Source organism: Rhinolophus sinicus, linkage group LG03 (genome assembly GCF_036562045.2).
Source record: "Rhinolophus sinicus isolate RSC01 linkage group LG03, ASM3656204v1, whole genome shotgun sequence".
NCBI classification, from domain to species: domain Eukaryota; kingdom Metazoa; phylum Chordata; class Mammalia; order Chiroptera; family Rhinolophidae; genus Rhinolophus; species Rhinolophus sinicus.
In genome coordinates, this window is record NC_133753.1 from 25700512 (window position 1) to 25727462 (window position 26951).

The following is a 26951-nucleotide window of genomic DNA, read 5'->3' on the forward strand; positions in this document are numbered from 1 at the left end:
TCATGAATTTTTTCCACATCTCCCCCAGTTCCAATCATTAAAACTTTTTTTTTTTTTTTTTTTTTTTACCTCATCTCTATGTCCCATAAGGCGATATCGTCACTGATCCAGGGATTGGATGGCTCAGCTGGCGTTATCAAAGGATCATATTCCACGTACTGTTCCGTGTAAGCAATTAAGCTGCAGGAGGGAAGCAGAGCAAAGAATGCCACTGATGTCCTATAAAAACTTTTCTTCTATTTACACAAACATGATATCAGTCTTAATATAATTCCAATTTTAGTATATATGCTGCCGAAGCAAACACAGTCTTAATACAATTCTAAATTAAAGGGAAAAAATTACCACCACTCTCAGTTCCGACACATCGAACTGTTTTCATTAGCGCTTGTTCCTTTCTTATTGTGAACGTATCATTTTGCATCACTGCAGTCATAGTATACAGATGCACTTTATATCTTTTTCCCACTTAACTCTTTCCCTGCACCGTGGTGCATCACTCCCTGGTTATGGTAGCCTTACTGATACACTAGTCCAAACCTGCTTTTGTATCACCCTCTGACATAGACTACAGATCTCAAGGCATTTGGGACACACAGAGAATGCTACATTCCTCCAGGCTGCCAACCCAACATTCCCAACTCGAGGGCTTTCTTATTGCAAAGACTTAAATCCTGGGAGATGACAGGAGTTAATATATTATAATCATTTTCCCAAAAGCAACTTAGTTTTTCTAGTTATAATTTAAATAGCTACATAATCTTTTTAAGCAAAAAATTATTTATTTTTATCAACATGCATGTAGTTAAAACAATAAAATAGTACTAATTGCTCTCACGTACGAAAAAAGCAATAACAATGTTTTTTTCCTCCTATCCCTTCTCACAGAGGCATCTATTTTCTACCCTTCTGTTTCTTTTAGCATTTACTTGTATATTTCTAAAATATATGATTTTATAGCTGTTCTTGATTCTCAATTTTACCAGTCCCCAACTCCCCTTACCATTTACTCTAATGATCCTCCAAATAGATTTACATAATAATTTTTGTTAAATCAGTAATCAGTGTCCATAATTACTAAACTAGATAAAAATTGTTTGCTGCTAACCTAAGGAACATATTACTTTTTTCAAGTGTTCTAATAAATCTGTACAATAGCTAGCAATAATTTTTCTGTATCTTAAACATATCAGATAATCGGTCAGTTCTGTTCCCATTTCCTGGGGGCCCTCTTCCCAAAGTTTTGAGTCCTCTCACTCCAATCTGGACTGTTTGTTTTATAGGCTTGATGCAAAATCATCATCCTGGGACTTCCTTCACCTTGGTGTTGAAGCTCTTGTGTCCTGGATTCCATGTCTATCTATTGGTCTTATTCTCTGGTTGTGCTGAAGCCCATTCTTTAGTAGTTTCCTAAGAAAGGGTGAATAAAATCTAAATATTTTGAGTCCTTGTAGGTCTAAAAGATTTTTTAGTTTATCTTTATATTTGACTAATAGTGCTGGACATGGAACCCTAGGTTAAAAATAATTTTATTTCAGAATTTTGAAGGCATTGCTTTGACTTTCTTTTTTTTTTTGGCATCCAGTGTTACTATTGAGAAGTCTGGATCCATTTGATTCTAAACAGTCTCTTTTCTCTCTGGACTCAGAAACTTCTCTTTATCACTACAGTGTTCTGAAATTTCACCATGATCCTTGTTGGTTGTTTTTATTCACTGTGCTGGGTACGATGTGCCCAGCTGGATAAAAAAGTATTTCTCAGAAATATTCTATTATTCCTTTCTTAATGTCAGACCCTTCATTTTTCCTTTCTATAATTCTTTTTTTGTTCAATGTTAGACATCCTGATTTGATTGATAATCTAATTTTCCTAAATTTTCCCTCCCATGTTCCTTCTTTTGGTCTTTTTGATAGTGCTTCCAACCTTTCTCTTTATTTTTTAATTTGGGCTATTATTTTCTTGTTTCCAGAGTTCACTCTTGTTTTTCATAATATCTAGTTCTTGTTTTACGGATGAAATATCTTCTCATCTCTCTGAGGATGTTAATACTATATTTTTATTTTTAGTTTATTCTGTTTCTTGAATAGTTTTTGGTTCTTCCAAGTCCCTTTCTCTGTTTGTTTTGATCACACCCCTTCACACTGGGGTTTCCTTTGAGTGTCTGGAAAAATCTCTGGACATCCATTTGTGCTGAGGTACTAAAACCTGCTTGGAGGCTCAGTGTATGTGCGTGTGGACAGGACCTGCCAAGTGATGGGCTCCATCGTTGCAGTGCAGGGCAGTTTGCCAGTCTTTTCACTAGAGCTCCAAATAAGGGAGCTGGAATCTTTCCTCTGGGGACATCTAGTTTTATCTAGAGCAGGAGTAGGCAAACTTTTTCTGCAAGACTCACATAGTAAATATTTTAGGCTTTGCTGGCCAGATGATGTTTGTTGCAACTACTCAGCTCTTTTGTTGCAGCACAAAAGCAGTCGTAGACAATTCTTGATTGAATGCCTGTGACTGTGTTCCAATAAAACTTAACTTGCAAAAATAGGGAGTGGAGTAGATGTGGCCCAGTGGTTGTAGTTTGCCAGTCTCTTGCCTATAGGCATATACATTTGGTTCCTGGAAGGCTGTGAGCAGGACAGGGGTCGAGGGTCCCACAGCTCAGTATATAGACCTATGATTAATTCTCTTGTTTTCAGCTGGCCCTCTATGATGTATTGTGCCTGAGTTCTGAGCTGATGTAGTTCAGTTTCTCTGGAGAATAAACTGCCTTCCCCCAGTGGTAGGATGGTCTCCTGGTGGGACACGGTGTCTCCACAGACAGACTTCACCCATCCCAAGAGGGTTGTCTGCTGCCTCATCTTGCCTTCCATCACCCCTGGTGCCTTAAAGAGCCAAGGGCAGATTTGGTTGGGCAAACTGGCTCACTTTGTTGTAATACTTACACCTCTAACATCTAGGTTATAATGGTCTTTGCTCTGTTCCCATCCATTTTCTTTTTTATTGAATTTTGAAATATTTCAGGCATACAGAAAGGTATAAAAATATAAAAGGTATAAAAAGGTAAGACTAGTACTTTTGAACTTATCACCCAATTAAAAAATTAAAACATTATAGAGACAGAGGCCTGTGGTCATGCCCCTCCCCCAATTCCTCAGACTTTCTCTTTGACAAATTTGTTGAAACCATTAATTCAGTAATTTGTTGACTTTGTGAGTTCATACCATTTTTATTCCTTCACTGATATGTTGCTTTTGGGGAGGGAGAAAAGATAAATACATGTCCACAATACTGTCTGGAGTGAATTTATTATAATTTATGTAACCATTTCCTCTATATTAGACACAAAGTTTTAATTCTGTAGTTATACATAGTACTACAGAACACCATTGTTTACATTGGATTTTCCATCTTTTGGGTTGTTTATTTAGAATTAACATCCATAAGTAGAATTATGGGGCCAAAACTTATGGATATTTTTATGGTTGTTGATCCACTGACAGGGAAAAAAATAAAACTTTCCCCTAAGCATTGCCAGCTTGCACGTCATGTTTCCTCTGCAATGGCAAATTCAGAGCCACAATTCCTACTACTGAATTGTCAAGGGCGAGCATGGTTAATTAACTTGCTGCTGAAAATGTGAAGAAATTAGCCAGCAGTTTCATTTCATTGTTACCCAAGGTATGGTCCACAAACCAGCAGCACAGGTGTCACCTGGGAGCTTGTAAGAAATGCAGAATCATAGGCCCTGTCCCAGATCTACTAAGTCAGAAGCTGAATCCACCTATTCTTGAGCTGAGTGGCATCTCTGTACTTCCCAGAATTCAACTCTGCAGCCCCTCCTTGTATTTTGTGAGCCAGTATGTGTTTCTTTTAGCTGAACCAGGTTCAAGCTCAGGTTCTATTGCTTGGAACCATATTAATACAGTTGAAACAGGGATGAGGGTGATGGGAATGTGAAGGCCAGTTCATCGAGGCAGCCCTCCGGAGCATTGGCCAGAGAGGTTTCCTCCTCCCAGACCACACTTCCTTGCAGTGCACAGACAACAAGATCAACAGGCTGCTTGGAACACACAAAGATAATGAAAAGGCCAGGCAGGCAACAGGGAAGTAGCAATAGTTAATACAAAGCACTACTTGAGTCCAAAGTCAATATTAATAACTATAGAAAGACTTAAGATAGAACAGGAAAAACACAAAAGAAAGGCATGGAAAGAGCTTTGTAGAACACCTGGCACCCAATGATCTGTCCAGCTTTGCTACTTGTACTATTGTGTGCCAAGTGTTCTACAAAGCTCTTTCCACAAAAGTAGATTTGGGAAGTGCTACAGACTGAATTGTGTCCCCCCCCCCCCCATATATCACATGTTAAAGCCATAACCTCCAATGTGGCTGTTTTTGGAGACAGGGTCTTTAAGGAGGTAATTAAGGTTAGATGAGGTCATAATGGTGGGAACCTAATCTGATAGGACTGTCCATATAAGAAGAGGAAGAGACGCCAGAGCTCTCTATCCAATGAGAACACAGAGCAAAGTCCATGGGAGGGAGAAGGCAGCTGTCGGCAAGTCAGGAAGAGAGTCCTCACCAGAAACCAGCCCTCCCGGCACCTTGATCATAGACTTCCAGCCTCTGAAGCTGTGAGATAATAAACGTCTGTTTGTTTAAGCCATCCAGTCTGTGGGATTTTGTTATGGCAGCCCTAGCAGACCAATACAGGAGATGGGAAAAAATAAACATTGGAAATCCAGAGGAAGTCCATGAGGAACAATATTTCTCATCAAACAATTTTACCATCTTTGCTCCCTTAGCCCTATCTCCTTCTGTTAGTAGTATACAGTTTTGTTATTTTCAAATGATAAATTCTCACATCATTAGAAGATGCTGACAACAACTGTTAGCAGGTGTGCTACCCACCATCACTTGGCGTTTTGAAATAGCTGTTGGGTGGATGTGTGGATCTGGCTGATTTATGCACATACTGCTGCCTATTTCCTTGTAGTAAGTGGTAAAAATTTGCCACATGGGGGTCAGGGGTACAGCCTGTGGTCAGTCAGTCATTCAGCTGACATTATTCAGCACCTACTGGTGTCATGAAACAGTGAATAGCTCTCTGGATCACAGGAAAATGCTAGAACTGAGCTAACAGAAGTCATGGCTTCTAACTACATTAACCAGCCATGGGTTATTCTATACCCATGCATATTATAAGGGGGTTATTATATATATATTAGATATATAATGGGGGCTATTAATAGAGAAACTTTTTAGCTTAGACTGCTAATTAAGTTCTACCTTCGATAAATTTGGAGAGGAAGAAAGTAATAAAAGGGAATTTACAAAACTTTTAGTCTAATCACTTGAAAAATTCTGAGAAAACATTTTTAGATTTCATCCTCTCTCCTTTAACAATAAACAAACAAAAAAGACTCATAATTTTGTTACAAATTGTAAAGAATATGACAAAAAAGTTTAACAGGTGAGTCAGAGGAAGAAGAGATGCTATCCATCATGGGTTGAGGGGTGCCTAGGAAGAAACCTGTGCGGTAATAGAAATTATAAATGTTTGGTCTTTGACCCAGGTCCCTGACACAGGGCTCCTGAAACCCTTGGAATTTCTGAATGATAGGAGTGTATTTTGTTCAAATGAGGTGACCTTTGGTGGCTTCCTGGATGGGGGCAGGTCACTAGAAAGACCAAGCCATGATAAGAAGCTTGGAATTTCCTGCCCCACCCCCCATTCTAGCTATTTCTATAGCTAGAAATAGAGCTATAGATTGACCATGCCTATGATCAGAAGCTTCCGTAAAATCCAAATAATATGGAGCTTGGAGAGCTTGGAGTTTGGTGAACACATCCATGTATGGGGAGGGTAATGCACCCCAACTTCATGGGGACAAAAGCTCCTGCGCTTGAGTCCTTCCCAAACCTTGCCCTATGTATCTCTTCATCTGACTGTTCATCTATATCCTTTATCATATCCTTTAATAAACTGGGAAACATAAGTGTTTCCCTAAGTTCTGTGAGTCGTTCTAGCAAATTAATCAAACCCAAGGAGGGGGTTATGGGAACCTCCAATTTGTAGCCAAACTAGACAGAAGTTGCGGTAACCTGGGGACCTATTACTGGCGATTGGTACCTGAAGGAGGGTGGGGGCAGTGCTGTGGGATTGAGCCCTTAACCTGTGGGATCTGACACGATCTCCAGGTAGAGAGTGTCAGAACTGAGTTAAATTGTGGGACACCCACCTGGTGTGAGAGAACTGCTTGGTGTGGGGAAAACTCACATATCTGTGTCAGAAATGTTGAGTGTGGCAGTAGTGTGATAGTAGAGGAACAAACACTGGAGGAGGAAGACTGGGTTTTTCCCTACACAGAATCCCAAGAGTGAAGTATATACATGGAATTTGATCTCCACAGCAGGTGAGGGAGGAGGTGGGGAGATACTCTTAGACTCCAGAGAAAACGAACAGTGAGGGATGGCTTGCAGTGAGTGATTAGTCAAGGGAAAACAAGGTATGGCATGTAAAGCATTATGGGATAGGGACCATGATTTCTACTTTAAAAATACAACAAAAATGTGCTAAAACACTCATTAGGAAATCAGGACTTCTAAATGGGAAGAAACTTGGAAACTGCATGTGGAAAGGGGTGAACAGGAGAGTATACTTGCACACCCTTTGGCATGTGCAGTTTCTAAGTAATGATGCATCAGAGGAAACCGCATAGGAAGAGGATCTGAGTAGAAAGGGAAATGAATAGCAGAGCACTGCACAGAGGGAAGAAGAAAGTTTAGTTCCCATTAACTCATTCATTAATTAATCTAATTTGTTTTTCACGTTGGAGGAGGTGAGGGAGGAGAGAGAATATTAAGAAAGAACTCCTTAATTGCAGGTCACCTACAGAAAATGTAATCAGTAGAGGAACTCGGGATGACAGAAGGGATGTGAAGGTGAATTTAGCCCTGCAGAAAGAAGAGTATATGCCAGGCCAGGTATCACAGCCTTTCTAGACCTTGGTCTGGATACAGTCCCTGACTATGCTACCTCTGATCTTTTCTTTTCTGTCACCTAAGATGGGCCGGGAGAAAGGAGAAGCAAGGACCCCATGGTATCTGGAATCACATAAAAGCAAAGTTGCAATAACCTCTTTGGCTCCTGTTTTTTCCTCCCCTGAAACTATCATTAGACTTTAAGTTCATGGACTTCTATCACCCTAGCAGGTTTTTAATAGACCCTTAGGGTATGCAGTCCCTTGCTGTCTTATCTCATTTTATTAATTACATTTGATGATCATGGAGGGTCAGGAGGCCGAGGAGGAGCCAGCGTCCAATTTCAGGCAGCAGCAGCAATATCGAGATGAGCACGATGATGATAAAATATCAATTCAGCAGTCAGCTGTGATAGGGTATAGGGTAAGCATGAGCCAAGTACAGGAGCAGATGTACAATGACCCCACTCCATCTCTTTGTGTGTGGCAGTGTGGTACGATTCCTGCAGACTTGCTCAGTACCACTATGAGTGGGGAGAAATCTCTGGGGACACCTAGCAAAACACAGAGCCTTTCCAGACCGTTTGGAACTAAAATATAAATTTTTGCATTCGCATATTTGGTTTGTCAAGTGCTGTAAGGCTTCGGTGAATAAAAAAGGGACTCCTTGAGGACTCTTGCAAAGAAGAGTAAGACCTCTTTTATTTGACAACTTTAACTATTGAAAGAACATAGGCGAGATAAGTGACCAAAAGGGTCTCTGAGCAGAGTCTACAATGAAAATAAACTCTATGCCTCAAGGCTCCTTGTCTGTTACTCGGAAGAGACACCTCTCAGAAAAGACTCTTGCATTAGAACCAAGGCTAAGGAGCTTGGCTATCTGATGTCCTAGTACGATAGAGCAATGTAAAAAATGAAGTCTATTTCCCCAGTCCTTGAATCTAGTCTGGGCTTGTGACTTGTTTTAGCCAATAAAATGCAGCAGAAGTGACTGAGTGCCATTTCTAAGCCACAAGAGGCTTGACATGCTTTTGCGTTCTCTCTTGGAATCCTGCCAGCCCTATGTAAACAAGGTCAGCCTGTGGGAGGATGAGAGACCACGTGAGGAGAGCCCAGTCGTCCCAGCTGAGGTCAATCCTACACCAGCTGAAGCCAAACATGTGAGAGAGCCCAGCTCAGATCACCAAGAGGCCTACCCAACCCACAGCTGCACACAGACACCAGGGGGAGCCAAATGGAGCCAACTGTCACATAGACAGGGGAGTAGTAGTAAATGCCCATTGTTTGAAGCCACTACATTGAGGTAGTTTGTTACTCAGCAATAGCTAACTGATACATCTAGCTTACTACAGATTGGAAATAGGGGCTGGTAAGATGGGGGGAGGAAGGGCTACTGGAGACAAGTATGTTGACAGGAACAAGAAAACAAACCAACAACTAAAAAGCAGAAACAGAGACTCAAAGAACATAATGGTCTGGGGATATTTAGGGAAAGGGAGGCAGTTTGTGGCACTTTATGAGACCCTGACAACCGACAGAGTTTTAAAGTACAGTAGAAAAATACTGACCTAGAATCATAAAAAAAAATTAACTGAAGTATGTATCCTTTCTTTAAGAATGCAAGTGTGTGAACCATATTTAAGACAGAGTCTCATTGAAAATAGTTAAAATAAAAAGCTTAAGGCGTTAAGCGTTATTTATCTGGATAATTCATTTGTGTGTTCAGGTACTGTACTTTCTGAAGCAAAGTTGGGTAATACCTCAGATGGGCTTTTGTACTGTTTCCAGATGTAAAAGGCAGCCTTGGAAATGTATGTTGGTTGCCATGATATTGGCATTTTGGGAACATTTAATCACTCAGTGGAAACAGTGGGACAGAACAGTTGAAACTGGGATGACCCAAGAAAAATCTATGCAGAAGAGCCAGCCTCCCTCCCTTAAAGCACCACGTCATTGGTGCCACAGAGGGAGTCAAGGGGGACACACATGTTGTGGACAGCAGGGTCAGCTTTAGGGAGCATGCAGGGCTCTCTGTTCAGGGGACTGAGAAGAAAGAGGGCGGGAAGAACTGCATTAGCACAAAACTGTCACCTTCATTCCTTCACCTGCCCTTTGTTTGTTCCTCAGAACACCATCCACCCTGTTCTTTCCATCTCATGCACTTGAATTCTGCTCCTTTCCAAAGCACCAGTAAGCACCACACTGGAAAGTAACAATTGTTCACATTCATTGCATACGTAGTAAGTGCCAAAGACTGAACCAAGCTCATGCCTGGATTAACTCATTAACCCTGTAAGTTAAGCAATATTGCTCTCTCCCCTTTATTTATTTATTTTAAAATTTATTGGGGTGACAATTGTTAGTAAAATTACATAGATTTCAGGTGTACAATTCTGTATTACATCATCTATAAATCCCACTGTGTGCTCACCACCCAGAGTCAGTTCTCCTTCCATCACCATATATTTGATACCTTTACCCTCATCTCCCACCCCCCACCCCCCTTACCCTCTGGCAACCACTAAACTATTGTCTGTGTCTATGAGTTTCTGTTTCTCATTTGTTTGTCTTGTTCTCTTGTTGGTTTTGGTTTATATACCACATATCAGTGAAATCATATGGTTCTCTGCTTTTTCTGTCTGACTTATTTCGCTTAGCATCATACTCTCAAGATCCATCCATGTTGTCACAAATGTTCCTATATCATCTTTTCTTACCGCCGAATAGTATTCCATTGTGTATATATACCACAACTTCTTTATCCATTATCTTCTATCGAAGGACATTTTAGTTGTTTCCATGTCTTGGCCATGGTAAACAAAGCTGCAATGAACATTGGAGCACACGTGTCTTTATGTATAAATGTTTTCAGATTTTGTGGGTAGATACCCAGGAGAGGGATTGCTGGGTCATATGGCAATTCTATTCGTAATTTTTTGAGGAACGTCCACACTGCCTTCCATAGCGGCTGCACCAGTCTGCGTTCCCACCAACAGTTTATGAGGGTTCCTTTTTCTCCACAGCCTCTCCAACACTTGTTACTATTTGTCTTGTTGATGATAGCCATTCTGACTGTGGTGAGGTGATAGCTCATTGTGGTTTTGATTTGCATTTCTCTGATGATTAGTGATGTTGAGCATTTTTTCATCTGTCTATTTGCCATTTGTATGTCCTCTTTGGAGAAATGTCTCTTCAGGTCCTCTGCCCAGTTTTCAATTGGGTTGTTTGTTTTTTTGTTGTTGAGTTGCATGAGTTCCTTGTATATTCCGGATATTAGCCCCTTATCGGAGGCACTGTTTGCAAAAATCTTCTCCCATTCAGTTGGTGATCTCTTTATTTTGTCAATGGTTTCTTTTGCTGTGCAGAAGCTTTTAAGTTTCATATAGTCCCATTCGTTTATTTTAGCTTTTACTTCCATTGCCTTTGGAGTCAAATTCATAAAATGCTCTTTGAACCCAAGGTCCATAAGTTTAGTACCTATGTTTTCTTCTATGCAGTTTATTGTATCAGGTCTTATGCTTAAGTGTTCTCTCCCCTTTAAAGACACGAAACAGAGGCACAGAGGGAGGAAGCAACCTGCTTAAGGTCACACAAAAAATGGCAGAGGCAGGAACCAAACCCTGATGGCTGGCTCCACACCCACTCCCTAAATTGTTTCCTTATTCCCTTCCCAGCTGGACCTGGCTGCACCCTTTGATCCAACCCTGACTCTTACCTTTTCAGAAGCGGACCTTCACATCACCAGCCCTCCTACCACTCCCCAACATCAGTTCTCAGGGAACTAAGTGAAAAACGGGGTGGACCTGTCCCCAGGGGATGAAGTCTTTTGCTGATGGCTTTTGGCTAATTACCACTGCTCACCTGGAGCAGGCCCAGGGAAACCAAATCCAGCATGGGGCTGTGTGTTCCCACCTGAAACAGCTCCACTTTCACCTCCGGAGAGCAGAGCAGTGGCACCCAAGGCCAGCTGCCAGCGCCACCTCCCTGCCCCCCACCCCCACAGAGCCGCTGACAGACCAGGGCTCTAGGCTGCTTTATCTCCTGCTAACACCCGGCTCCTTTCCCTCCCCTTCTTTATCTGGGAGTTTCCTTGTGGCTCTAATGAAAAATCCTTGTGTCACATTGAAAAGTTGCCAGTTATTGCTGTTGGGAATAAAATCCAGTCTCTGCTGGGCGGAGACTCAGGAAAGCTGCAAACTGGGGAGTGAGGAGTGGCTGGTTAGAGAAGTGTCTTCAGTGTAAGCGGCCTCCCAAGCATAATGAGAGGGCACCAGGTGGTGCCCCGCCCTGACAGCACAAAAACAAACAAACAATTGGCCCTGCCAGGCTCCCTCCCCCACTTCCTGCCTCAGCACACCTGCCTTGTGAGGGCCTCCTGCATGCTGACTGGTTCAGGCTTTTTCCTCACACCCAAAGGATAAGATGGAGCTGGGTGTCCCTTCTGATGTGAGTGCTCAGGTGGCTTCACCAAATCCTCAGAGACCTGGTCAGTCCACTTGCACATTATTCAAAATGCAGGTTCCTCAGATCTACCTGGAACCACTGAATCCGAATCCCCAGGACAGGGTTTGGGGGTCTCCATTCTTCTCCCCCCGCCCCCACCTGGGTCATCACGCTCAAAACCACTGGGCCCGAGCAACTAGCCCCAAGGAAAGGTGCTCCCACATACACTCTCCTGGGATTGCAGACTCTGAAGTGCCCTTCAAAGACCGGCATTGCTAGCACTGACCCTTACAGGGTACCAGGACAGCCATTCTTGTCCGTTTTTCACAGAGAAATAAGCTCGTGGTTCCTCACAGGCCATGACACCAATGCTGTCGAGGTCATCCCAGCTATGTCACTCACAGGCTCTCTTTTGGGACAAACACAACCACAGTGAGATTTAAAAAGCAAAGATGTGGTACATAGATACAATGGAATGTTACTCGGCCGTAAGATGAAATACTGCCATTTGCGACAACTGACTCTGGGTGGGGAACACACAATGCTATATATAGATGATGTATTACAGAATCGTACACTTGAAACCTATGTAATTTTACTAGCCAATAAATTTAATAAAGATAAAAAACTTAAAACATAAAAACAAGCAATGGTAGAGCTTGGTACTCCAGAAGCCCCATGTCCTGACAGTGGGGTGTGGTAGCCCCTCAGCCTACAGAGTCAGATGAAACTGTGACTCCAGAACAATTGGTGTCGAGTGTAAGCTGAGCCATGGCGACCTTCTGAAGCATTTAGATCAGGGAAAAGAGGAGTACCAGTGATTCTCAATGGAGTTGATTTGTACCATTTGCTCTGGGGACATTTGGCAATATCACATTGCCACAACTGTGAGGGGGCCTTTCGGCATCTAATAGGTAAAGCGAGCTCAGGAATGCTGCCAAATAGCCAATAATGCACAGGACAGCCTCCTGCAACAAAGAAATATTCCATCTAGAATATCAGTAGTTACACTGCTGAGAGACCCTGGAATAGATACGAGATGCCATCCAAGACATGAACCCAGATTCAGGGGTGTCCTTGGCCACCTGGAGGCAGAGCCTTAATTCAGGTTAGGCTTTGGGAGTGCGGTTTTCTTAGCCTCAATTCGTTATTTATCTAGAAAGAGGGGGCCAGCAGAGAAAGGCTTACAGGTTGAACACACAGCCAGCCCTCTGTGTGAGCTGGACTTAGAGATCCACTTTACTCTGATATCCAATAAATACTAAGACCCAACTGAAGCCCGCGAACCTTCAGATATTGGTCACAGCTTTAGCAGTAGTATACGGATGAATAAACGTTCAGTTTGGGGCTGCCTGATCAGATTTATTCCATACAGATTCCCCAGGTGGCCTCCCCTCTTCACTCAGAATTCAAAAACAGACGACCATTTAGTTGACAAAATTGAGTCTCCCACGAGTTAACAGAGTGGAACCAGCCACCGGTGCAGATTGGAGCACAAATACTCCTGCGGAAGCCAGGCTGGAGGTGCCAAATATTTTCTTTACAGTTGATTCGATGCAGTTCAGTGGTTGATGGTGTGTGGAGGCGGAACGCCTCCTGATGGTCCAGTCCCCTCCTGTTTGCACAGCTAGCACCTCAAAGGGCATGCAATTTCCTTCTCCCTATAAAGTGAATCTGGGTATTTTATAGCAGAGCGGGGAGCAATTTCATTTGAATTAATCAAGAGGCTGAAGGCAAAAGTGCATTATGTAGCTTTTAAGGACATTCGACCTTGATTGTCAAGGTCCCATGGCCATCGCTGGAAAAGCGTTAGCAACAGAACATTTCTTGACATCACTCAGTAGAGGTCTGCTATCTTAGTTGTCCTCACATGGGCTCTGGTGTTTTTCACTCATCACTTTAAGGAATGCCTACGGTCTGCCTCTTGGCGTGGTACACACTTATTAGCCACAACCCCATAACATTTCTCCTTTGTTAAATTAGAAGATAATAGTAAGGGATTTTACTAAGAGGAAACATACCTTTCAGCCACTTTCGACATTTTTAAACAATGTCTGTCAATCTGTGCATTTAAAAATGTTATCTGGGGAAAGACAGAACAGAGGTGTTAAAACCAAACTAGAATTCTGTTTTTCCTTTCACCCCAAGAATCCAAATCCTGTATTTCCACCATGATCCAGTCACTTCCTCTGGACAGACTTCAACCCTCCAGCTTTGCATTCCAGCAACCATTTTACCCTTTTGAAAATTCCCACCATCACTAAGTTTCACACTCTACAATTTAGCCTACGTCACATATTGTCCTGTACTGAATTATAGCTTAGGTATTGATTCCCCAAAGTGATTGCCAACTTAAAGGCAGTATATATTCTACAAAGCTTAGCAACAGAACAGACAGGTAATACCCACACCGTAAATATCTGGTCTGACTAATCTTCGGTGATCTTCCTCTGTACACCTTTCACACTTTCATCACACCCATGTGCTTGGTGTACTTGACTAGAATCACCAAATAGCTATTTTACATACATCTGTTTCCTCTTCTCTACCCAATAACAAACTTGTCAAGGGCAGGCACCTAACAATTTACTCCTTTGGGTTCCATCCCACAGAAGCCAATAAAGGGAAATGTAAGGAGTAGTTATTTCATTACCAGTGAACCCCAGAAAGGAGTAATGTAATTAGCCATTGTCTGCTGACCTATGTTGACCAGTTAACTCCTCATTATGAAGATAACATTGAGCCAAATAATGCTGAAATGGCTTTGGGGGTGGGGCTTGCTTTATTCGTAAAATTTCCTTTTGTATCAATAAAGTCAGTGGTCCTGAGCTGGCTTACTCTAGAAGGACATTACAATTTTCAGGCCCCTGTAACATAAGTCCCTCCCTGCTGCAGCTCCTGTGGGAGACCTGGCTATAGCAGTCACCCCATGGCGTTGGGATAACTAATCTACATCCTTGTCTTATAACTGCTGGAGGAACTCAGTAGAGAATTTTCCCTCTCAAGCTTCCACAGGTTGTTCACACACAGCACTCAAAGGTTCAAGTCACCCACAGCTGGGTTCCACTGTGGTTTCCAGGAGATCAAAGCTCACTCAGCTTTCAGAGGTAAACATTCAAAGGGTTTTCAAACTGGCCACGGCTCCTTCTGGGAGCACAGGAGCCAATTCATTCACCTGTTTCCGGATGTCCTCTTTTGTAGTTTTTCTGATAGGCTGACTGGGTATGTGCACAGGGCTTTGCGACTGGGACTCTTCTGTCACGCCATACACTGACTAGAAGAGAAGCCAGAAGACAGAATCACGCACCCTCAGAGTTGAAAAGGCCTTAGTGGTCAGTTAGTTCAACTACTTATCTGATGCTCCCAACCCTCTCAATGACATCCCAACAATAAATGATTGGTCTCTACTTGAATTTCTCCAATGATGTGAACTCCGTCTCTTGAGGCAGCCTGTCCCATCTGTGGGTTACCACTGTTAGGAAATCCTTCCTTTTACTGAGCTGCAGTGGACTTCTTGTATATCAGTGATTCGCCCAACATTGTCCATAGGCCATCTGTAAAGATCATCTGGGGGTGCTTGGTAATGGTGCACATTGCTGAACCCCACCTGGGACCACCTACCAAATCAGAATCTCTGTGGGTGGGGCTTGGGAATCAGCGCTTCTACCAAATGCTCCAGGTGATTCTGAACCATAAGACAAGTTCAAGAACAATTGCTGAAGATTATGCACACAGATCCTCTCTAGCCAGCAGATGGCAGGACCATCTGGTAAAAACTCGAGATAGTAGGGTTTCAGATTTACTTGCTTTTAAGCTAAATAGTCTTCTGGCCTCAGTTTCTCCACATGCTCACATGCTATGGCTACTTTGTAAGCTGTTCCTTGTGTTAGAGACAGATTAAAGACAGTCTTTGCTTTGGGAAAGAAACAAAACCCCAAAGGATATACAATATATAGCTAAAATCTATAAATTAAGAAGGGCTCAGATAGGGTGGATGTGGGCTCCATGAAATTCTGGAATAAAATTCTAATATAATTAGGGGGCTCTTAAGGTTTAAATGAGGATATTTTAAGATTAACATTATAAAATACAGTATAACGGTCGACATTATCTCAGTGAAGAATAAAATATGTAAAAATATGTAAGTAGATTCACGAAGTTGATATATATGTCATGTCATATATATGAGAAAATGAGAGGATTGGTCATCTGGGCACACATCTCTAACCTTTTGAAGTTAACAGTATGGAGGACAGACAGGTTGTCCCACAACGTGGTCTTTGGTGCTGGTAAGAGGGTGGGATGGACTGACTGGGGGCAGACTGAGCGTGGCACCCTGGGATATGCCACCATCGTTGCTCCTTTAGGACAGCGAAACACAAGTCATCATTGGCTCATTCACAGTTGGTCAAGATGGTGATTTGAGTTTGGATGACCTAGCTAACTAAAAGACTTTCAAAGTACCACACTCACCTTCGCTTGTGAGATTTGCTACTTTTTGTTCCTTCAGTTTCCTTTCCTCCCTGCCTCTTCTCCAGACCCACTGCTGTTTACCCGTCAGACCTCAGTACACTTGAGGCCTTGGAAAGCCCCAGTTGGCGCCCCCTCCTGGGGCTCTTGAACCATCCTGTACTTCCCTAATGCAGCCCTCCTGGCACTGTTGCCTGTTGGCTTGTTTCATCAGTGCCAGGCTGTGGGCTTAGTGAGGACTGTATTTCAGCAAAAAGAGGAGTGCCAAGCACACATCAGCCACTCCACAAATATTTGTAGAATAAATGAATGAAATGGTTTCAAAGGATGAAATGGGGTAGAATTAACAAATAGCAAATCATTGTTTGAACAGTACCAGAAATGAAAGGGCCATTCACATCAAGAATTTTTAATGCAGCTAAATGAGCAAACCTTTTTAACCTTTTGCGGGTTCTTCAGACGTCGACATTTTCTGATATCCATTTCTGTGGTATTCACACAGCCTGGCTGAGAAAAAGAAAATCCTCACATAAATTACTAAGTGAAAACCATCCTTCCAATTTAGCCCAAGTGACACCAATCAGAACCAATCTTTACCTTTCCCATTACAGATAATGTGTGATTATCTCCATTTTGTTATCTACAATTTTTTTTTTACAAAGATGTTTCATCTTCAATATGTGTTCCTGTATAGAGTCCTCATGACATACAAAAGCTTACCTCATACTATCTAAGGAAGATGTGTAGAGCGTATCATGTACACTTGACAAGCACAAACCTATCATTCGAAGTTGCAAGGTCGCATCAGTCACAGTCTTTGTTATTTCACATTTCTAACCATCTTAAAAACACTCCAAAATCAGGATGGGGCATTATTTCTTTGGTTTTGCTTTTAATCAGTTTTTAGGAAGGCTGAAATAGTTTATTCATTTTAGTTCCATTTCGTGAGGGACATGCAAGATTTCTTTTAATAATATGAAATTAGAAGTACAGTCCAACCTCATTATTCGCCGATTTCGTGTTTGTGCATTTGCCTACTTGCTAAAATTTATTTATAAGCAAATCAATACTGTGGTGCATTCATGGTCATTCGTGGACATGCCCAGAGCTGCAAAAATTTTGAGTTGCCTGATGTGCATGTTTCCAGCTGAGGTCGAATAAGGTGATGACGCTCTGCCTTCTTATTTCAACTTTCATACTGTAAACAAGTATCCTTTTCAAGGTTTATTTAGTGTCACGTTTTGCACATTTCTGGGCTTTTTGTTGGTGATTTTGCTGTTTAAAATGGTCCCCAAGCACAGTGCTGCAGTGCTGTCTAGTGTTCCTAAGTGCAAGGAGGCCGTGAGGTGCCTTACGAGAAAACACGTGTTAGATAAACTTCATTCCAGTACGAACTTTAGTGCCACTGGCTATGGGTTCCATGGTAATGAATCAACAATACATATTAAGGTGTCTTTAAACAGAAACACACATTACACAAGGTTAGGTATTGATCAGCTGATGGAATGGTTCAATGCCGTGGTTCCGCATTTGCTGGTTCAGTGTTTGCAGTGACTTTATGGAACATGGACAACAAGAATCAGCTGTGTTTGAAAGAGAACGTTCTAAGATTTAGAGATGAATGACAGTAGATGTGGGAAATGCTTGTTTTGGGACTGTAAACTTCTGGGGCCCAAAGGTCCTCAGGTGGAATTCCCACAGCTCTCCCATTTCCAATTCCATATTTTCATGGATGGATAATTTATAAAAGGTAGAACTGACGTACATTCCAGAAAATCTACTGAGATTATATGAATGAATGGCAAAACCATTCCACAAAGCTTAGCAATTTTCTTAAGAATGAGACATCTGGTGGCTACAGCTAGTCATTTCTTTCAAGCAAAGGAAGTGGGAAAAATAAAACACACACAAAAAGCCTAGAGAACCAAGCAGAGCTTTCTCACCACTGGCCTGTGGACATCCCAAAAGGCCCGTTCTTGGCTATCCAAAATTTTTCTTTCTGTCTTGTCCTTTTTCCGATCAATCCTGAAAGAGTAAAGGAAGGAAATCAGAGGCTTTCGTATTGTTTTTCCTCCTGACCCTTGCCCCAGCTTTCTGCTCCTGTTTCTAGGAGCTTAGCGCACACAGCGATTGGCACGTGTGTGGTCCCTGCTCTGTGCAGCGCTGTAAAATACGCGTGGACAGTTCCCTCGTGGAAACCCCAAGAAGGCCACATGTGGTGAAAAAAATTATATTAGGCTAGATTGCAAATTGCCGTAGATGTGTAATGAACATGGTGGGCCTGCAGACAGCACAAGTAAACAACCGTCCATTCACATTAAGTGTTGGGTTATTAAGAACTGAATTATCCGCTGACATGCCCCCATCAAAGTGGATACTGTACTCAAGTTACAGAAAGGAATATAACCATGGGCTTGCGGTGTTTCATCCCCAAATTTGAAAGTTTGTTTAGATTCAGAGTCAGTAGAAACGTCTTTAAAATGCTGCAGTTATGTGTTTTAAGAGTCACTTAAACCATCTGGCTTTCAAAAAGCAGAGTAACAGTTCTCGCATGCGACAAGATTCAGAAGGCATGTGTCATTGGCCTCAGCTAGGGGAGGCACGAATTGGAAAAGGGAAAATTACAGGTGACAAAGACAGATTCTTTACATTCTGATAAGGAACATAGATAAGAGGCTTTGAAGTAAAAAAGCCTGTATTACTTCATATTATCTCTCTAAGTAAAAAGTAACTCAGATTAATTGCCGTGGAACTTCTGGTTCTTGGCTCTCTTGGGAGCACTTTAGTTTACTGGACTGGAATAAACCCATAATCACCCTGTGATTTTTGTGATAATTACTGTGTACTTAAATGGCCCACAATTATAATGTAATCACAGAGTTAATAAAAAAATTTAATCAAGAAATACCACATATGTACAAAGTAACAATCTCCCCTCCTTTTATAACATGCGATGCTCTGTGATTCTAATAGTACAAACTAGCACTCCTCTTTGCTTCCAGTGGCTTCTGAGTGCCCAGGCTCAAATTTGCCTCCTTCTCACCCACTCACTCACCCTCCGGCTTTCTCCTCCCTCAGAAGTCCGGGCTCCTCCTGCTGCAGCTCAGCACCCAGTGCCTGGGGCCCACCCCTCTCAGGGGCTGGTGGGAACATGGGGTGGACAGCAGGTGGTTGGAATCAGGGGCGAGGGGGAAAGGCAGAGACTGCAGAGGGAGGGTGAGAGCCATGGATCACGCCGGCCACTGGACCCAATGACCTCAGGTCATTTTCAACTATGACCACACCTGTGGCCAATGCTCACCCATATAGCCTGAGACTGGGCCCTAGGCAATGGGCTGCAACACTGCCCAGATATGCAAAGGAGGTCCCCTGAAGATCCATACGGGTTCTGCTCAGGTGCAAGTGGTGCCCAGAGAAAAGGTACTCATCTTCTCTCAGCTCAGCATCCCTTTCCCTCCCCTTCTCTGTCCCATTTTTTTTTTTTTTAAGCACTCCTGGCTAAACCAGAGACCACTGCTGGAAAGGGCAAGAGGGAACCCAACCTGAGCAAGTCCATTTCCCAGAATGAAAAGGATCTGGGAGACACCTGATCTGAACATCTGTGCTCTGCGTGCAGTAAGTTAACGGGTCAACTCTGCCCTGGTGGGCGTGGCCTACAGATATCCAGCTCTGCACAGGTGGGGAACTTGCATTCCAGGGTAAAGATCTGTGGTTAGGGATCCAGTCATGTGCTATAATCTAGCTTTTATCAGTAATAATTTGACATTTTGGACTCCAAATGTTTGACTTCCGTGCCTTTATTTTTGATTGGTTCTGAACCCCTCTGGGGTGGGGGTGTGGTGCGGGTGATTTGTTGGCTTCCCTAAAATGCTACCATGTTTTCCTATGAAGGCAAAATCTCCAGACCTACAGGTAAAGCCGGTCTGATGTTTTTCACCCTCTTAGTACAGAAGAAGAATTGGAAATCCCTTTGGAAAATAGGTATATCTTCTTATAACCGGAGTTCTTCATTCGGGAGGAATCCCACTGCCTGCTGTAATACACACTTTTGAAATTATTTGAGTAACATGGGTTACAAAGATGAAATATCTATCCTGATCGTACTTTCTACTCAGCTGCTCTTATGAGAGATGCTGGTGACTAACCACAGCTGGTCGGCTGTGGAAGGAAACCCCACTTTGGCAATCCCACACCCACACCACCTCCAAATTCCAGAGATTTTTTCTCTTCACAAAGGTTTCTATTAAGTTCACCTACTTTACTTGTGCTTCTGCTTGCAGAAAGATGAATTCCCACTTCCTTGCAAAGGCCCTCTGGAGTCTTGCTAAGTTTTCCTAATGAGAAATGAAAAGGAACGAGAAGGCATTCATCACTGTAAGTTTGCACATCGACACCAATGCTTATTGTATAGACAGCCATCTCTTTTGGTTGCTCCCAACAAAAGAGCGGGATCCCACTTAAAATCCACTGGACATGAACCCAGTTTGACTTCGTACCAGACCCTGCTGTACAGAGCAGAAATATTAATATCCATTTACATGCCCTTTAAGTCTGAAGTCTCTGTGTTTCGCCTGATTTCTCTCTCTTTGTGTGTTTTACAAGAACACAGCACTTGTCACAGAGGTGACTGAAGATTGGGACAATGGTTTGTGGCTATGATTGCAAGATGTGGGGAAGAGACAAGGGGGTCTCTGCAACCTACTGGATGTCTTCAAGAGAAAAACTAAGAACGGATTTCTGAAGACTTGTCTTCCAGTTGGGATCTGGCACAGGGGCAGGAAAGAAGGACCTAGAGGACCTGGCATTAATGTCTTTGAAAGTCCAGATTCGATAGTGGGAAAAGAGGCAGTGTCTATGTTTGTGATGTTCATGAAAGGAAAACCCCAAAACAGAAAGAAGGAAAAGGCATCCTTTAGAGGAACTGGGGAGAAGGCTTCTAAGTCTGTAGATTTACCTAGTGACACAATAGGACAGTGAGGAGGGGGCATTTGACAGGTCCCCTAATGATCCGCCTAATTCTGATGGAATGCAAGGCTGGAGCCCACATTACGCTATGTATTTTCATAGAGCGCATGCCAACACTAATTGATGACCCTCATTAGTGGATTATTAATATAAAAGGAGCACCCATTGAAAATCAACACACACACACACTTGATAATACACAGTTATTATCAAGGCTTGGTGTACAGGTACCTCAGAAAAACTGTCCCTTTGATTCTTCCACTGTTTATAGGAAGCAAAGCTGGTAATGCCTGAATGTCAGTCATTTGGGGAGTAGTTATACAAATTGTGATGGTCATACTATATAATACTAGGCAGCCATTAAACATGATAATGTAGATTATTGTTGCTGACATGAAAATATTCCCAACATACTTACAGCATAAGATCGGCGAAAGGAACAGCTTACACACTAATGTTTATGGTGTGTTTTGAGGGTTTTTTTGGTAAAGAAAAAAAATGTATGTACCAAGAAAAGTGTAGGGGAGAAGGATTGCAGGTTATTTTCTCTTTCTTTGCTGTTTGGATTTTTGTTTTTACAAAGAGAATATCGATTCAGAAAAAAATCTAATAAAATTACTATATTTGAAAACAAAACACTTTTTTTTTTTGTTTCTAACCTCTTCTAGGCAGAACTTCAACCTGAAAGAACAGTTTAATGCCATATTCTTTACAAATACCAAAGCAGAACATAATATGGCAAGAGAAGAGAAAACAGAATAAAATATATCAGAAGCTGATGCTTCTATTTAGGACCTTTTCTAAAACATGGAAAATACAGGGAAGAGAGAAAGAGGATGGAGGGGCCACGTGCTTCTGCATTCTGGGTCTTTCCTATGCATTGCGTTAGGGAAGAGAGGCAGTCCATGTGGAATTAAAGTGCTTTGCATTGAGTGCACTAAGGGTAAGATAGCAGTCTTCTGAAGGGGTGACTGTGGGCGCAGGAAGGGGGCAGGGGCTGGGTGCCCAGGACACTCAGATCCACAGAACAGCCATGCCAGGGTTTGCTTGAGAAGATCATGTTTCAATACATTCGTATTTGTTAATGGCTCCCACAGATAAGCAAACTTTAGCCAGGACCCGAGGCTCTAGGTAAACTGCTCTGTATCCTTCTCCACTGTTTCTCCCCATGCACGGGTCCTGTGATGCCAATGTGGTCAGAGGGTGGTGGGCACTCGTCCTGCTCTCCGATGGCATGTACGTTCCCCTTGGGTGGTGGAGAGGGGAGCGATGGCTTAATAGGTTGGTCAACTTGGACACAGGTACCCAAGAGGGACAAGGTCTGGTGGCGTGGGACCTCATGCTTGTTTTAGAAGACGGAGGCAGCAAAAGCAGGAGGGGCATTTGGAAGGTGGGTGGATGTGAAGGTGATGTCAGTGGGGGATTATCCAGAGAAGGAAACTTCACGGTCCCTTGGGAATGTTGCCCCGCCTCCTAGCTGCTGGCCTTTCTGTCAGTTCATGGTCAGCAGCGCCTCCTCTGAAGGGTTTGTGAAAATTTGGCCCATTTCCCCAATTCTCTGTGACCCAGAAAGTTTAGTGTGAAGGAAGGATTCTGCCACCAAAAATTAGAAATATTTTACAAAGTGATCTGTAAGTCTCCCAGTTCTCTGTGCCTTGGCTCTATTAAATGGGAATAAATATGAGTGTGGTGGTGGGGCCTCCAAATCTTGAACAAAATCAGAAGGTGGAGGAGGAGGCCAGCTGGGAAACTATATACCTCATATAATATACAACTCTTTCATCTTGTGGGTGGAATTTGGTCTTCAGTTTCTGTATCTACTGCCAAGCACAGGTGGATTGGGCATAAAGATGCAATTTAAAAAACCATCACATACTAAATCTTAAAAAATTACCCCATAGTGAATTAAAAAAAATGACCATATATTAAATTTGCCTTTTTCCCCTTTTGGTGTACAGTTCTATGAATTTTAACACATGTATAGGTTCAAGTAACCATCACAGCAATCAGGATATAGAATAGTTCCATCACCACCCAAAACTCTCTTATGCTGTCTCTTGATAGCCATCTCCTATCTCCATTCACAACTCCTGGCAACCATTGATTTGTTTTCTGACATGATAGTTTTATATTTATAAGAATGTCACATAAATGGAATCCAACAGTTTGCAATCATGTGAGACTGGCTTCTTTCATTCACCATGTCTTTGATGCTCATCCAAATGGTCACATGTATTAATAGTTTGCTCCTTTTCACTGCAGGGTCGTGTTGCGTTGTAAGGATGTACCAGAGTTTCTTTAACCATTCACCTGTTAAAGTGCATTTGGGTTGTTTTCAGCTTTTGGTGATCACAAATAAAACTGCTATCACACTAGTGTACAGGTTTTTGTGTGAACATAAGTTCTGACTTCTCGAGTGGGATTGCTTGGTTCTATGGCAAGCATATGTTTAACTTTATAAGAAACTGCCAAACCATTTTCCAGAGTGACTGTACCACTTTGCATTCGCACCGGCAATGTGGGAGAGCTCACCACATCCTCACCTGCACGTGGCATTATCAGTACTTTTATTTTAGCCATTTTAATAGGTGTGTAGTGATATGTTGGCATGGATTGAATCTATGTTTCCCTAATGGCTAATGACGTTGAACATCTTTTCATGGGCTTATTTGTCATCCTTATGTCCTCTTTGGTGAAGTGTATGCGCAAGTCCTTTGCCCATTTTTAAGTTGAGTTGTATTTTTATTGCTGAGTTTTGAGAGTCCTTTATATAAAGATGCAATTCTTTTGTGATGGTAAAAGGAGTTGAGAAAAAAGGAGGGGAAATATTAATAGAAGAGACTTCCTTTCCACTGTCTGAAAGGGATTGGGGTGTGAAAAAGGGAAAAATGTGAGCTAAAACAGAGCTGCAGATATATCTGTGCTCTCCTACACCCATCCCAGGAAAGAGTCATACTTACTGCTTCATAGTCTGCCAATTCCAGCCTTGCTTTGTTCTGCATTGTCCTCTTGCAGAGATAGATGGCTGAGGGAAGAAGAGAAATTACAACGTGCATAAAACCAGCAGTGTGGTGGAATCATAAATCCATCCATTCATCTGTCCATCCAACTCATCCATCCGCCCAGGCAGCTTGCCCAGCTGGCTACGTGTGCAACATTCTGCTGTGACGGATACGTTTCTATGTGGAAGCCGTGACACTTGACCTCTAGGAATCTTTCTGCAGGTCAGGATCAGATGAGGACTCCATCTTCCAATCCTGACTGCTCCCCTCCATCCGCCTCACTCTGCGTCACCCCAGACGTCCTCCATCAGGGTGATCTTTCTCAAATATATGACCATGTTACCCTTCTGCTTAAATGCCCTGCATTGACTCCTCAGTGACCTTAGAATAAAGGCTGGGCTTCCTAGGGTAGTATGTTTGGTTCTTTAAGATCCAGTCTTTGCTTATCTTTCTCACTCAGGCATGTGAGGCTACCAAACCCCTCTCAGCTCTACTCCTTTGTAATGTGTCTCCTGCATGGGAGGCCTTTCCTTCTTCTCTCTTCTCCCCCTTTGTCTCTCTAGCAATCTCCTACTAATCTTTAAAGACCCAGCTTGGTGTTTCAGATAGCTTGGTGTTGCACCTATCCATCTTAAACCAAAGAACTTAATTCCAGAGAATGTTGATTGTTGGTTTACTAGACTGTCCCCGGCTCTAGGCTGAAGGCTCTTCAAGAGCAGAGGCTGTGTCTTACATACCATGAATCCCTGTATCTAGCACCAGGGCCTGACCTGCAGGTGGAGAGAATGGACAGTGGAAAGGGAGGACAATTTAGGTCTCTCTTTCCAAGCTAAGAAGGGGTTCTTTGCCCTCAGTTGCTAGGCATTCTTCCCCAAACATGGCCTTCATCACTTCCTCTCCCTACCTCTGCTCCTTCAGTATCTCCCTCCTGCTCCGATGCCAGGTAGACAGATCCATGGAAGACAGTAGATGAATGGTGTGAATGAACAATAGAATGACTGGGAGGGAAGGTCAGAGCGGATCTACCTGTTGTTTGATAACTTAAGTATGTTAGGATATTTAGCCAACTCCTTTCTGGATTAACCAACCTCCTCCATGTGGTCTGAAAATGTTACTGATGGCAGCGTACGATACAATATGCTGGAACTTGGCGGCTCACAGCCTCTTTTGTTGTGCCCACACTTCTGCTCACACCATTCGAGTTGTATGTGGATGAGAGTCGGTTGTATTTGTTCTCAAATCTGCTTATGTTAGGTACACTTGTTATTTTAATAATGTAAATTTACTGTAACGTAAGTACACATTACATTCACTGATGCAATTAATGTGAAAAGAGAGAGAGCTGTTTCTATGAAGACCCAGTTGAATGGTTTGGAACAACTTTATAAGGGAAAGCTGGCTAAGACAATTGCTAATAAATTTGGTACAGGTGAGATAACTGAAAAAATGGGAAAAAAATAATAAAAATTTCCAACGGGTCAACATAGAGGTTGCTTCAAAAGTGTTTTTAAATTCTTGATGTACTTTAAAGATGCCAAAACTGGATGGCTGATTTTGTTTTATTTAAGAAAGAAACTCAAATGATTGCAACCCATAATCAAACAGGACCAAAGGGTCTTACCTTAAAAGCCTGCCAAATGAATGTTCCTTTGTATATCGTCCATTAATATGAAGTGATTAAAGTATGTCTATATCATTTTCCATGATTCTCTACTTACCAACTTTTCCAGTGAACCAAGAAGCCACAACTCTCTACTGTGTCTGCAAAAGGAGTGCCTGCTCTATTACAAGGTACTGCCTTCTGGCTCTTAGACCACCAGTGCAACTGAGGGCAACCTGGAGTAGGAAGCCTGGCCCATCACCAGCCCCAGCAGTCCTGGTCTCGATGACCCAGGAGCAATGCAGGTCAGTGGAGGTGGTAGCTGCTTTGACAATACTGCCACAGACAGACAATAATTTGTATTGGCCAAATGTGAACTCAGGAAAGTCTAAGCCAAATTTAGGCTTTATTTAGGCAGAATCATCCTGAGAAATTTCCAACCCATATGGGTCAAAATGAGCTCCCTACGTTATGAAGTAAAGTGCCATGTGTGGAATGAAATTGGTGCTACTCCTGATGACTGTGAATTACATGGCTGCATGCTTTCTGCCCACTTCTCCTGTGGCTGATGTCACATACTGTGTTTCCCTGAAAATAAGACCTAGCTAGACCATCAGCTCCAATGCGTCTTTTGGAGCCAAAATTAATATAAGACCGGTATTATATTATATTACATTATATTATATTATTATTATAAGACCTGGTCTTATATTATAGTAAAATAAGACCGGGTCTTATATTAATTTTTGCTCCAAAAGATGCATTAGAGCTGATGGTCCGGCTAGGTCTTATTTTTTGGGAAACATGGTATTAGTGAGTCTGTTCACCAAAACTAGGGAGGCAGGACGTAGTTGTTGAATGGGCCTCTTCTTGGCACAGACCTTACCTGGGCTTGTCTGCACTACCACAGTACCTTCAACAGAGTTTGCTCTAACATCTAACCAATCAAATGGCCACTGGCCACACCAACCTGTCCTATAGTGGGGCATCTGGGGGAACTGCTTTAAGCCCAGCTGTTGGTTTTTATTGGATATTGAATTTCTCATTGAAAAATCTGTCTTCTGGCCCTCATACTTGGTGTTCCCACCTCACCGGCATCTCAGTCTCACCTGGATGACCCACTGCCATCTCAAGCTCACCGTGTCTCACCATGACACAAACAGAATATGTTAAAAAATGGTTTTGTATAACATGTTTTATAAACAGAATGGATCCATGTACTGCACGTGCAATTAAACATAAAAAAATACATTGACTTTATCTTATTTCAATGTACTTGAAAAGCTGTTCCCTTTCCAAACTTTCTGTCTTTGCTAATGATATCGTTATTTACCTCAATCTCTGACACTAGGAAACATATAAATCATGGAGTTCCCTATTTTCCTCATACCCTCTAATTGCTTTTTAGAACAATGGGATTTTAGCATTGGAAGTAACCTTGGCAACCATGAAGCACAGACCCCTCATCGACAGATGGGAAAACTAAAGGCCAAGAGA

The 26951-nt window shown here is 42.4% G+C and overlaps 1 protein-coding gene across 9 annotated transcripts in view; it reads right to left on the reverse strand.

Annotated features, from left to right (window-relative positions):
- RGS6 (regulator of G protein signaling 6) overlaps positions 1 to 26951 on the reverse strand; it is a 464907-nt gene that overhangs the window by 61028 nt on the left and 376928 nt on the right. For 8 of the 9 annotated variants that reach the window (XM_019733355.2, XM_074327258.1, XM_019733353.2 and 5 more), the window contains exons 7-13: positions 23813 to 23877; positions 20145 to 20221; positions 17831 to 17912; positions 16320 to 16394; positions 14593 to 14691; positions 13439 to 13500; positions 70 to 180 (exon numbers count right to left, since the gene is read on the reverse strand). In XM_019733355.2, the coding sequence (XP_019588914.1) occupies positions 70 to 180; positions 13439 to 13500; positions 14593 to 14691; positions 16320 to 16394; positions 17831 to 17912; positions 20145 to 20221; positions 23813 to 23877 (571 nt within the window). The remainder of the gene's footprint in view (positions 1 to 69; positions 181 to 13438; positions 13501 to 14592; positions 14692 to 16319; positions 16395 to 17830; positions 17913 to 20144; positions 20222 to 23812; positions 23878 to 26951) is intronic. The other variant, XM_074327257.1, reaches the window with a different exon arrangement.